Genomic DNA, 14,551 nt, shown 5'->3' on the forward strand with positions numbered 1-14,551 from the left:
AGAAAAGGTGACCTACACCCTTGTATGCGGTCACCTGAGGGATTGATTAGCTGCCGGGAATAGCAGACCATTGGCTATTTGCTTTCACACCCCTACATCCCCTAAATCTAAGATTAAGGGACACCCCTGATACCAGAACCTCAGTTCGGAACATCCTGAATCAAAGAGAACAAAGAAGGGATCTGTGCCGGTAACAAAAGGATTTGCACCAAAGCAAAAGAGGGATACTCTGTCCCTGTAGCAATACTCTTGGAGCTGCCTGATCGAGACTTGTCCTAGCATCTCTCGGTTCCAATAGACAGAGGGACCCCTCTGGAAACCTGAAGCACTATCAGACTCTCCTGGACTAGTGGCACTAGTCCCATGCAAACTGCAGGTAAAACAACGCTCCGAATCTGAAGAACCACTGGCCATTGGGCTCTTCGGGGATCTTCCAAATCCAGATGCTGTAGTGCATTGTGGGAACTGTTGTCCTGCCTTTCATGAAGTTACAGGCATCTACAGCATTCCCCTGGACCACCCAACATCACAGTTACCTTCTGCTTCACTAACTGCTGCCAAGACCTGTTGGTCACCAGTCCGGCAGCCGACCCCTGCATCCAATGCTGCACCTAGAGGGAACTCCATCAAACTTTAATCTGACATCAGCAGAGACCTTGTTGTTGTATTTTTGCATCTTTTCCCCTTCCAGTAGTATTTCAGTGGTAAAAGCATCTTTCCCTTTGGCTCCCTTTTAGCACCCGGGGCAGTCAGGACAACTCTGCACCCAGGCTCCACAGGCCAGGTAAAATGTAACTGACTGTTGTGGCTTGATCATGGGATTCGCCTCATCTTTACCCTGCAAGGGTTCCACCTGCTGGAAATGCAAGTGACCGATTGTCACTAGTGTTTTATTTCCATTGACCGCAATGATAAAGTTTCACTCCACAATTTTGCACTGATTTTATATTGCTTCAAAAATCTCTAACCCTGGTTATATGAATGCTATTCTGTTCATTTCAGTGCCTAAAATAAATTAAAAATCTGTTTTATATTTACAAATTGGTTTTGGGATTTCTATCGAGTCATGTCAAATACTTGTCGTCCATGTAGGTACTCTGAAATGCTTGACACATGTTCCTCTAGTAAAGTCTGACTGCTCTTAGCCACACTTCCAGGAAGCAGCTAAGGATTTATTATTGTGAATCCAAGGACCATCTATGGGGTATCGTGACAGTATTATATGGTGAGGCCTAAGCCCCACACCACATAATACTTCACCTTCCTACATTGGTGTTACAGAAGCTGGTGTTTCATAGTACCACTTGGTCTTAAGTGATTTTGTTTGCATGAGAAATACAGTAAATTAACTTTAGACTCACCCCCCCAAAAATCTGTTTTTTTTTCTAGATTTCTGGAGATTATATATCTGTTTTTACCTCCATTACAATAATGAATTTAAAGAAATACTAGGTAAGTTAGTGTAAGGTTTAAAGAAAGTTGGTAAAACAACATTTAAAAAGAGGTCTCAACTTCCAATTAAAAAGTTATGCACAATGGAGGCTGGGATGGTTCACAACTTGTCAGTCATCTCAGCCCTAAGAATCAGTGATTGGAGGGTTTTGTGCAAAGCAAGGGGCATAAGCAATAGGTGACAGCTAAAAAGGAGGAACTTTAAAAGCTCCTCAGCTCCTATGAGAAAGAAAGATTAGAGAGGAAGGGTCATTCCTCAGAAGAAGACAATGAAAATGGTAAGGATGATGCCCTACCCAATGTGATCATCAAAGGCAGAAGTTGGAGACCACAACTCTCTACTCTTCCCAGATCCCCTTCACCAGTGGGAAGTGACAGGAGTCACTCAAGTAAGCCCCCACTTGTAAGGTGGTAGGAACCCGTGACGATGAGCTTAACATACTCTCCCTGGAGGAGAAGAAGCTTGAACTTTAGGAAAGGAGACTAGCCTTGAGGTAAGAAGGTTTAAGGTGGGCTTGAAGCAATGTTGATAGAAATACCCAGGGGAAAAAGAGGAATCTTTGGACCCTACAATTTCTAGAGGGATTGCCCCAAGTATAGTGATGGAGATGACTTTGATAAGTGGTTTGCAGCCTTTGAGAGTAGTGGCTGTACTTTGAGAGTTATTATCAGTAAAAGGCAGAGATAGATTGCTGACCCTTAACACCTTGGCTGCTAAGGGCTTTCCCCTCCTGTGCTGAAAATTGAAATAGTTCATGGATCATGACAAGGTCAGCTCGTCATAAGCACAGCTCGACTGTGCCTCATGACGAGCTGACCTTGTCATGAGCATGGAAGGGGTTAATGAGTCCTATCAGCATATGAAGGAGACACTCCTAGAAGGGTTTGGACTCACCGCAGAAGAGTATAGAATGATGTTTAGGGACACACATAAAGGTTAAACCCAGACATGGGTGGACTTTGTGGACTCTTCAGTCATGACTCTAGTAGGCTGGATAAATGATAATAAGGTGGACACATATTGGCCGTATATGAAGACATTTCATCCCATTGTACCTCAGACAAGTTACACTAGCATCTGGTTGATTCAGAGATTTCTAGCTGTAGAGAGCTGGACAGGAAGGCTGATGAATGAGTAAGGACAAGGGTACCCACGAAGACCAGGGCTGCTGACCTCAGAAAGGGTGAGTTAGGCCCACAAAAAGCAACGGAGAGAGGTGGTAAGCCCACCAAAGTGACTCCCTCAGAATCCAACAACTCTAAAAAAGAGGAGAACAAAACTCTCCCTAGATCTGGCAAGCAGGGTAAGCGGGGCCCAGGTCTTAAATAACTCTTAGACAATAGGCTGTGCTTTGACTGCCAACAGGCAGTGCAGTACAGAGGAGATGTGGCCTGTCCTAAAAGAGTGGTAAACATTGGGGTTTCAGTGTAGTCATTGGGGAGGACACCTCAGATTATGAGGTTCTCTTAGCTTTTAACTGGAAGAAGGGTCCAGATGGTAAGCTCTCTCAGGGTGTCAGTAAGCACTTCTATTCCATTGAATGGGATACCTGCCACGGGCCTTGGAGTCAGAGGAGACAGTCATACCATACTGGTTGAAGGGTTAGTATCCCCAGATCAGTACATGCCAGGGAGAGAAGAAGTGCAAGGGTAGTCCCAGGGGAGGTCACAGTCAGAACTGTAGCCTTAGTACCCCTAGAGAGAGAGGGTATCCTTTGCTAGCATAGGTTGGTAGTCAGTTCTGACCTCCCTCTAGATTGTATACTAGGCAATGATCTCCCAGTGGTGGGCCTGATCAGGCCCGGACTGGCCATCGCGGGCACCGGGCAATCCCCCGGTGCACCGCACGGGTGGGGGCCAGTTTTGGGCCCCTGGGGGCCGTTTTTGTTTCAGGGCAAAATCGTCCCTGTAACAAAATCAGCCGAAAATCTCCCTGGCAAAGAGCTCAGCAGTACACCCAACCCCCTGTGGGAGGGGGGGGGGGCGGTCGAGCACTCTGCCAGGGCCGGTTTTGGTCCTGATCCCAGAAAGGACAGTCGCCCAGGGCGCCCCCCTACCAAAAGATTCTTTGAGCCTTGCCCCAAAGTTAAGAGATTTAGGCCCCCACAGGAAGGGAAAAGTGTAAGAAAAGGAAAAGAAAGGGAATCCACTCTTACATAGAGCTCCAGTAAGCCAAGGGCGTTCTATCCCAGTAAGGGAGAACCCCAAAGTTGGCACTGGTAAGGCCTTTCCTGACCCCAAAGAAGTAGGAGAACAAAGAACTTTTTAAATAAAAGAACAGAACTGTCATGGGCATTTCTTTCTCCCCAAACTATTCTAACATCACAATGGGATGGTGTGGGAAGACAATAGCCTGGAGCATGGAATACCAGAATGAATTGGAAAAAATAATTCTATGAGTCTGCTACATTGATGATAGTTTCATAATATGGAATGGCACGGAACAAGAGTTTAATGAATACTATCAAAAATTAAACATGAATCAAGTTGGTCTGTCGTTCACATGTGCTACAAGTGAAAAATAAATTGCATTTTTAGACACCTTAATCTATATTGAGGACGATCAAATACACTCCACACTCTTTAGAAAAGAGACAGCTACTAATAGCATTCTACACAGGACTCTTTTTCATCCCAAACCATTAATAGAAAGCATTCCTTATGGAGAGTTTGTGCGAATGAAACGGAACTGCTCCAAAACACAAGACCCTGAAGAGAAAATCGTGGAAACAATGAATAGACTTCAAATGAGAGGTTACAGAGAAATTACTTTGAAAAAATGCAAAAAGAGAATTGACAAAAAATCAAGAGATCAAACTCTGATATCAAAAACATTTTTTAAGTAAAACAAGAGGGAGGAGCCTAGCACGGGACCAAGATGGTCGTGTGATCGTGTAGCTCCGTAAGACCTGTTCCTCCTATTGTCTAACCTGTTAATTATCCTGTGACCTGAGGACCACATTCGATGGGAGAATAGTATTGCTGTGCTTTGGTGAAATTGCGGCTCAAAAGGTGCAATTCTATCCTCCCAGATCGTCGTCTGAAGTTTTGGGCCTTCCCGTCGCCTGAGCCGCGGATTGTGGTGACAGTCGAGGCCGGACACTAATGCCACAACAACGGCTGTGTCGACCGGAAGTGTTGCCTCCTCCTGGAACTGCTACTAGGAATCATCCCTAACGACCAGGCGTTTTAATGGGGGCCCTCTCTGTACTAATTGACTGCTTTTGGTTTTGATCTCGGAGAGAGGAGGAAGTGGGAAGTGTTGTCGGTGGTATGAATTTGTGCGACATCGCCCGGTTGCTTGAGACCTCCCCCACCACCCTCCATGGCGGCGAGACCTGAGATTGAGAAACCTCCCTCTAAAGGTGGGAGAGCACAGAGAGAGTCAATAAACTGGACAGATATATGCTGCCCAAAGCATCTCAGAGTGACCAGAGGCAGCACCCCGCGACCGGATCTCCCTCCCCAAGTGGCGGCTCCGAGCCTTCTCTGAAAGACATAATGGATGTCGTCACTAGGATTGAGGCTTCACTGGGGACTAGGATGGATGCGCTTGATACTAAATTGGACTCGGTTAAGATTGACGTTAACCTTTTGCGCACGGATCATGCCAAGACTAGTGAAAAAGTGAAGTCCCTAGACATTAAAACAACTAGCCTGGTGGACGACGTCGCTGAAGTACAGAGAGAGGTCCGGGCCTTGCAAGCGGCACGAGAGGAGACCCGACGGCTGCTCGATGTCTATGAGGGCCGTAATCGGCGCAACAACATTCGCATCCTAGGTGTACCGGAAAAGGCGGAAGATCGAGCGCCTGATCTATATGTGGAAAACTTGATTCTTAACCACCTGCAGCCTAAGGGACTCTGCAAGTTTTTCGCTTATCGCTTAAGAGATAAACCTTGATAATAGCAAGGTTTCTAAGCGATAAAAATAGGCGAAGCCCGGCGATAAAATTATAGCCACTAACCAAGCTTAGCGATAATTATCGCTTATTCTTGGTAATATGCCCCCTTGCTATTATAAAGGTTTATCTCCTAAGCGATAAAAATCGGCCGAAATGCATGAATATCGCTGAAAAGTCAGCAATATTTATGCATTACCGAGCTAATGCTCTTAGCCATGTTATCCACCTACCTTTGGATAACATGGATAAGAACTGCTCTGGGCAGGCGTTAGCTTTTGGAGATATTCGCGCTTAGCGCAAATATTTCCAAAAGTAGGTAATAGGAGATAGCGATGTTAGCGACTGTTTCCAGTCGCTAACATCTTGGCACGCCCACTTTGCATGTCATTAGCGATAATTATCGCTGACATGCAAAGTGGGCCCCAAGATGATCGCTATCTCCTACTAGCTGTCGCTAACTGGTGTTAGCGACAGCTAGGTAATAGGGCGATAAAATTATCGCCGCTTTAGCGGGAAAAATTCCCGCTAAAGCGGCGATAAAGCCCTTGGTAATATGCCCCATAGTGAGACACATAGGCCATGATTTACAAATAAATCTCACAATGTAGCTTAGCAAGTCAAGTTGCTGCGCTGTGTTGTGTGAATGAGAGGGAGGAGAAGAGCAACATATCTATAAAGAATTGCTCCTGTACTGCTCCCTACCTGTTCTGGCACACTTTATGGTACCATGTGACAACGCAGACATCCCTACATTATAGAGCAAGGTTGTCTGCATTGTAGTGACATCGCTTGTGTGCAGGAAGCGGTTCCTTCCTGCAGAAAAACAATGCTGAAAGACAATTACCTCTTTGTATGTGTGCTGCAGAATGCAGTACACATGCAAAGAGGAAACATTAGGAGATATAAAAATATTCAGGGGGGCGCAAGATATTGACACACATCTAGGTCTACAAGTCTTTGCAGATATGGATTTGCATCAAAATCTATGGGTGGATGCACGAGAATGCCCATGCACCACCCAATGGATAACCTCCTTGATGCTAAGTAATGCAAGACAGCACATTGCGCTGCCTTGCATTACATTGGGTTACAATTCAACGTCAATCGGGATTGTCAATACCAACCAAACATTTTGCCTCATGTTTATGATAAAAAACGAAATGCAAATCCAAAACCATGTTGTAAAAGTGTAGGCAGAGCAGAGATATGCGAGAGCCATTCCAAATGCCAGTGACAATGCAGAAAATGAGTAAGATTAGTAGCCATATTACCAAAACAGGCACATGGTTCTTGTGTTTGCAGGTGCACTCAATACTTAATGGAGGCCCCCAGGGCACACCTGGACTGTTTCACCAATTACAGAAGAGATAATCCGCCGACATTTGAACCTGCACTGGAGAGCAGAAGTCGAGAGACAGAGCTGTGGCTCTAGAACTGCTGCTCCTCTTTTACTTGCTAGCAGATGATTTTGAGAGGGGCAGATATCCCTCCCCCACAGAGAGGTGCATTGTGTGAATTTGGTGGGCTAAATTCTCCCTTCAAAAAGACAAGCACAGAGGGCAACTTATCACTCTGCCGCTTCCTAGAGTCCTCACAGGTATACCACCTCCCTCAGTGTACCAGCATTGATAATATGGGACGTGTCCATGGCATTCTTATGGATCCATGCCCTAAATACAAAAGATGGCCCTCTCCTTTGGCATTCAATGGGCATTGGTTCCTGTAGAAGATACCAGGCAAAAATCTGTGACCCCTTCCACAATAAACATAGGCCCATGGTGTGCGAGAATCTGGCCTAGACAACAATGCTCCCCTTGGTTTTAGTATGATGGGGCCCGCCCCTTTTCATAATTTGGTCAAAATTATGAATTGACCTTTAATCTGGTCAGCTTTATTGATCAATTGAAAATGGAGACGAAATGAAAAAGGCATTTCATAGTTTATGGTATAATTTACATGTTTAAATCCGAAAATAGAACGTCACATTAAAAAAAAAATAACTACGACATGTGCAATGATTTAATTTAATAGTAAATCTATTCAGCTGTCTCTAAGATATGTTTTATGGACAATGACAGGATTTCAAAAATATTTACAGTTCTCAAGTCTAGTTAAATGAATGTGTTGTTGATCAAAATTTGATACGGTATTAAAAACTGAGAGACCCAGTTTTATAAAAATGAAGGGAACCACACATGCAATTCTCCCAGTCACATGCACGTCTGTTCACCAAAATGCCTGGGGTAACGGAAGTAACATCACATTCACATACGCACCTTTTTCCCCAATGCCATCATAGAAATTGATATCATATGTTGGTGACACTTAATTCTACCAGGAAGTGATGTCACATGACCCCAATGACATTACAATGATTGGCACTGTTGAAGTTAACAGCTCCTAGTGCACACAGTTATATAATAACACAACAGCTACTAACACAGATCAATGTCTATATTATATACCACCAATTTTAAATAGGATGCTCACATGATAGGAATTTTACTAAGTACTCTTTTTTACTGCATGATCACAAGAATTTGCTCAAACTGGAAACACTGGAACCCACATTAATTAAACTACAAAGCATCATGATATACACAGTTAAAAACTTGGAAGTCAAGTTGGACACTAGTCTAACGATGAAGTCCCAAATTCAAGCTGTCGCTAGTACTTGCTTCGGCTTGATAAGAATGCTAAAAAAATGTCTTCCCCTTCTCCCGGTGGAATCCTGCAAGCTTGTTGTACAAGCCTTAATTACATCAAGGTTGGACTATGTAAATATCTTGTTTCTGGGGCTGCCAGAGTATTTGCTGAATTGGCTGCAGGATGTCCAGAACGCTGCAGCCAGAGGTATTCTTATGGTAAACCCGAGAACGTGCATGTCGCCCCATCTGAAGGAGTTGCACTGGCTCCCGGTGAGAAAGAGGATCCAGTTTAAGACTCTAGTGCTCGCTTATCGTGCCTTCCATGATATGGGTGCAGTTTACCTGAGAAATAGGATCCAACATTATCAGCCTCAACGGCTCTTAATATCCTCTAGACAATCCCTTATGGTGATTCCCAAGATCACGAGATCTCGGATAGGAGGACTGTCTTTTCAGGTTCAAGCTGCTCGTCTGTGGAACGAATTTCTCCTTTACCTTAGACTGATACAGGACTTGCTGTTTTTTGGGAAACAACTTAAAACTTGGTTGTTCCAACAATAAAACTATGGTGCCTGGGCGGGGCTCTTTCCGTTTCAGTTTTTTAGTTTAGCGCCGGGATACTCTTTGTGGATTATCCTTCATAAAAAATGAAGAGTGATTTTATCCACCTGCATTCAATTATGTAGACCACATTTTGAGTGTGAACTATATTATCTTATTACTTAATAACTTGGAAGGCATCATCCATGCAAAAAAACAGAGGTGACGTTTTTTTATTCAAACACATCATTTAACATGTTTTCACAGTAATGAAACAGGGCGACATGTTGTTTGAATCGTATTTCATGTTTGAATTTATTCAGTAAAGTGCGAATTTCACTGCTGAATTTCTTTGTTTAACTGAATTAAAAGATGACTGTCCCAAGACGCAGTGGGAGCTGAAGAAAGTAAACCGTACTCATCAGGGCACTGAAAACCTTAAGTTCTTGGCATTGCCTTTGCCACTCCTGATGCCAGGCCTCGCAAAGACAGTGCAATGGCTGCAAGGGGAAAGCTAAGGGTCGCAGTTGAAACCCCCTTATGACCCCCTAAATGACGTCAATGCCCAGTCAGTGTAAGGGGGTTACGTGAAATCGGTTTCTGGAGTAAAATTTAATAGTGCTTTACCTAAGAAAACGACGTCATTATCCAAGAAGGGAAGTCCAAATACGAATCCAAGTTCATCCCCATGATCAGCTTTTACAAAATCTGGTCTGGAATCACGGAATTGGCTGGGCCGATGCTGGAACTCATACAGGTAGACCGCAACCCCAGTATCTAGAAAACAAACACAAAAAAACCAGTAACATAAAACCAGCATTATATAGGTTTGAAACAATCATCTTACGAAATGTCCATGAATGCATCCTATGGCTGGGAATTGGATCTTAGTTGATTGTAAATAAGAATTGAAAAGCAAGATATATCCTGAGCTAATAGCAATAATCAATAAAGTTCTTCAAATAAATCACAGAGAAGATGGTCTTTGTCTCTTCATTTATTGTGATGAGGTTCTTCTTAAAAGTATCTAGCCGCCAACACGTGTTTCGCCTCTGGTGGTATAGACCACAGACTTCTTCAGGGCTATTGCTAGACTAACTAATTATTGTTGATAGGAAAGTGATATCAGCGTGTAATAGGGCGTGTTGTCACGATTAAATGGTTTGGAGACTCTTGATTCAATAAATCGCGATTCAGGCAAAGGTTTCAAAGTCACAGTAGAGCCCCAAGTGACCTCAGACGTGGTGTGATCCGACACAAGAAACAGGAACCGGCTATTAGCTCAGGATATATTTGCTTTTGAATTATATGTGGTATTGATTTTTCATTACCCTTTTGGTTGATGGTGGATGGCCATCACCTTATCCTTGGAGCTTTCTGTACTGTAATCTCAAATTTTGTCACATCCCAGCGAAATCATCACTTAGCCATCCTTTGTTCATTGTAAATAAGAATTGAACCTCAAGGAAGACGGAAGATGTTCCAACAGATAGGCGTCTATGAAGAGTCAGTGAGCCACGATTATACTGAGCAGGTCCAGTATTCATGTAGGCCAGGGCTCCGTGGTTAATCAGAAAAGTTAGCACACATTTCTGGGATACAACAAAGAAAACTCTGCAGCAAATTATTTTCACTGACCTATCCAATTCATCTCTCCTTAAACCTTCTAAGATCCTCGACCACAAACATATCTGAAATGCTGCTGTTCTCTTTTTTCAGAATATATTAAGGGGTTGCGAGAAAGACTTTGGTTACACAGCAATGGGAAAAATAATATTGTTTCATGTAGCACAAATTACAACAAAGAAATACAGATAAAGCTGGCCTTGCTGTTTTATGCTACCTTTTGTAACATTTTACCAAACATAGGTACATCGTTAATTTGTCTTTTCAAATGCTGGTACACTCAGATCACTAATATTTATGTTGTACAGTACCTGGTAGCTGTAGCACTGCAAAATACATTTGGATAGTGTGTTGATGTTAAATGGTGTACTTGATGCTTCTTACAAAAAAACTTTATAGAGTTTTCCCACCAAGAGGCCAACATATCCGTGGTAAATGGAATTCTGGTTAATAGTGACATGTATGGTACAAAGCACCCAGTCCTGGTAACAAGGAGGCCTTCGGCGTTTCAGAAGCATGACAGGATAATCAATTCAATTCAAAATCTTTATTCAGTCTGATTGAAATAGACCATAAAAGTACATACAATACAAAACAAATCCATGTTCTCTTAAAGAGTTTAAAACAAGGTTACATATAGTTAAAATAGTTAAAAGCATATAACCATTAACGTGCTTCGAAGCTCCACATTTCAACAAATAACCAAATTTATAGGGGATCAAAGATGCAGTTTACATTCAAATTTTGGGGTGTCAATACACTCATAGCACAATTAGCCAAAACTAAAAAAGAAAATAGAAGGAGAACAAAAACCTCAAACAGGGTCCACAATGTACTCCTACAAGCGCAAGAGTTGGAAGAGGTGCCTCTGTGTAGCTCCACCTATAAACGGTAGGCTCAGATCGAGTCATGGCTACCTAAACGTGAGCTCAGAAACAGAGGGAGAAAGGAGATAACACAAGAAATCACTCTCTTCCCATGAAAGTGTATATTGGAGTCTTCCTAAAAACCTACAACATGCGTACAATTGAGGAAATACAATAAAACATATAAAAATGTGCAAAGACCAGAGTGCAATTAACCTATCATAGTTTTTCTAGCCCGAATGGCTGCTTTCAAAAAGGCACAGACATTGTAGCAAATTTCAGGTGAACTTAAAAACTGTAAGTGGAGCAGGGTTACTTAACATCGTTGAAATCCTAGCTTGCGTAACAAGGGTTTCAAAAAGTGCGTGCATGGTAGACTGTGCAAATTGCAAAACAACATTATGTGCAAAAGTGAGTGCGCAGATTGATTGCTGCAGGAGCAGGTAGATACTGTGCTTCCCAATAGATCTAAAAAGCTTTTAATACTCATGGACCAATACATTTTCAATGTCCTGAAGCAAAAGAGAAGTGATCGGTCCCATTGTGTGAGATCTAAAGATAAATACATAGGAGGTTCGCCTGTGACTAAGGATCTGCAATAGTTCAAGACTGAGAGTTTTGCTAACTCAGTTTTCATTCTTGTATCTACACAGTGATCTAGGAAAGATGCTTTCACCTCTGTCTGATCAATTTTGGAAATACTGCTGGGTTCAGCAATCCAAGAGGATAAACCCAGGGTTGCTAAAGTATCCGGTATATATCTAAGCCATGGATTAGAGAAGGCCTTATCAAGGCTGAGAGAAACGAAGATGATGTGCCTACATAACTTTGCTGCAGGGTACGTCCAGATGCTAACCCATAACAGAAGTGGCACCAAACGTACCTTATCAGAAATAAAGCCCTGGTTTAGCTCAGAATGACTGGTGAGACTAGAGGTGGTAGGTGGTAAACTCAACATCCGCCGGAGAAAACGATTTTCTTCTGCCTATAAGGAGCAACATTTGTTAAAGTCTCACACTCCTGAACCATAAGTAGCTGCACTGATACAATGCGAATTGGTCGCCTTCAGTACTGGTAAAACGGACGCTCTAAGTCCTGGTCTGATAAGTTTACAAACTGTCCCTGCAGTTCTACTAAGTTTGACAGTAGCATGAGTAAGGTGGGAACTCCAAGACCTGAAGAGCTAAAGGTCAAGCCTAGGTAATAAAAGTTATCAACACTTGTTGATGCTTGCCCCTTAATGCTAATTTTGTTTAGCCTTAATTTGCCAGGTCCGCGAGACATGATATGCGACTTGGTGTAATTGTTTTTTAAACCAATATTTTGCTTTTAAAAGTTGCAAAACGGTCCACCTGCTGTCTCAGTGTGTTCAGAGTAAGGGCTAGCAGATCATTCTCAATGGGGTAGATAAAGACAAAGTGAGTGACCCAATCCCAGCCTAAGATATTAGTTAGCAAAATAGGATTAGTAGGGTAGTTCCTTGATTTTATTTGATTTACTGTCCTCCCCCAGGGATGCATTTTACACCAGCTCCTAATCCCATTTATACAGTTCCATCTTCCTGTTTAAGAGCGTGGTTTTATACTCACAAAGTGCTTGAAGAATCTCAATCCTTACCCTGGGCTGTGCATTTAAGACCATTCTCATATTTTGATTTGCCATAAACAAGCCCCTACCAACCACCTACAATCTACGTTGGATGTGTGGATTGACTTGAGCATAGCCTCCCTGATATTACATATTTACCTGCTATAATGCAAGGCCATCAACTCCTGTCCAATATCAGCGAGGTAATTGAGGAATACACTGAAGTGTGACTTAAATAGGACTGATAATGATTCCATATTTTATTTCAGGCGTCATACCAATCTTAAGCCATCCGTTGAATGTTGTGTGATCGAAACTAAGTTAATATTACATTGATGTCTCTTGAACAGCATGGAGGCACAAAGGGCATTATGATCTTCCCACTCTGAAGGTAAAATATCTCCTTTAGAGAGCCATGATATAAAGTTAGAGCTCACAAACATATAATTTGTTAGTGAGACCCTCCCCCCCTCTAAAAGACGGAACCATACTATTGACTCCTCCTAGTGTATTGAGTAAATCGACCAAGCCATGGGCGACAAGGTAATTATGCAGCTCTGCCCCCCTTGCATCCTGGGTGGTTACATGTCCATCTATACGGTCATCTTGGATCCAAGAGGCCCCATTTAGTTTTGCATCAAAATCACTACAAAGAAAACATGAAATTGTAAGTGACTATTTACAGCTTTAACTTGTAAATCGGAAAAAAATTAAAAAGCTAATATAGTGTGTGCAAATGACATTAGTAAAGTAATTGTAATAGAAATGTATCAAATAAAAAGCGATATTTGACTTGGGAACACATGGGCATATTACCAAGGGTGACGATATTGAATTATCGCCGCTTTAGCGGCCGTTTTTGGCCGCTAAGCGACGATAATTCCATCGCCCTATTACCAAGCTGTCACTAACAGCAGTTAGCAACAGCTTGTAGGCAATAGCGAGCGGTTTGGGGCCCGCTTTGCATTTCAGCGATATTTATCGCTAATGACATGCAAAGTGGGCGTACCCAACCCGTTAGCGACTGACAGCAGTCGCTAACATCGCTATCGCCTATTACCAAGAAAGGCGAAGCGATGGAAATATTTGCGCTAAGCGTGAATATCGCCAAACGCTAACACCTGCAAATACCAGTTCTTAACCATGTTATCCAATGGGAGGTGGATAACATGGCTAACAGCATTTGCACGCTAATGCGTGAACACCGCTGGTTTTCCAGCGATATTCACGCTAACGCCTGCAATATCGCTTTTGAGATAAACGTTGGTAATAGGACGTTATCTCAGCGATAATATTGGGCGAAGAGCGGCGTTAAAAAAACGAACGCTAAGCTCAGTTAGCTATAAATATGGCTAACTGTTGGTAATATGCCCCACAAATCTTTAGTGCTAGGAAAGATGGTGACTCAGATTTAACCTGTGAGTCCTCTACCTAGAGACTTCGACTGACACAAATGGCTAGCCTTCGAAGTGTGGTGCAACAGTAAGCCAGGTTTTCTACAATGCAGTTATGTCATACTTTGAAACAAACGCCTGCCAGTCCAAGTTATTATTTTTCCCCTCAAGGCCTGCTATGTCACAGGTAAGTAAAGATCTATCAGGGTGTGATGAGTGTTTGCCGGTTCCTGTGTAACAGTGGAAACAATAGATATTTCAAGGATCTTTTCAATCAGAGGTGTAATAGTGGGAACAGCTGGTGTTGCAAGGACCTTTTTGCCAGAAAGTCAATCATACCTGTTCGATGTAGGTACGAAGCAAGGGCAACTAGGTGTGTGCAATGAAACCAGAGAGCTGGCTGTAACATCAATGGGAGATATGCGGACTATGCCTGGCAGATTAGAATTGACTGAGGGCAATTTTTCAGACCCACAGTGAGTAGAGCTATAGAAACACGGGTTAACCCAATAAGTCACTGGGACCTTGGTGAGT

The 14,551-nt window shown here is 42.8% G+C and overlaps 1 protein-coding gene across 1 annotated transcript in view; it reads right to left on the reverse strand.

The window, feature by feature from the left end:
- The window catches only part of LOC147677780 (fatty acyl-CoA hydrolase precursor, medium chain-like), a 223,154-nt gene that overhangs the window by 6,602 nt on the left and 202,001 nt on the right, over positions 1-14,551 (reverse strand). The window contains exon 12 of the mRNA XM_086945439.1: positions 9,172-9,321. Within this exon, the coding sequence (XP_086801565.1) occupies positions 9,172-9,321 (150 nt within the window). The remainder of the gene's footprint in view (positions 1-9,171; positions 9,322-14,551) is intronic.

The sequence above is a fragment of the Lissotriton vulgaris genome, chromosome 12 (genome assembly GCF_964263255.1).
Source record: "Lissotriton vulgaris chromosome 12, aLisVul1.2, whole genome shotgun sequence".
Classification (NCBI taxonomy): Eukaryota; Metazoa; Chordata; class Amphibia; order Caudata; family Salamandridae; genus Lissotriton; species Lissotriton vulgaris.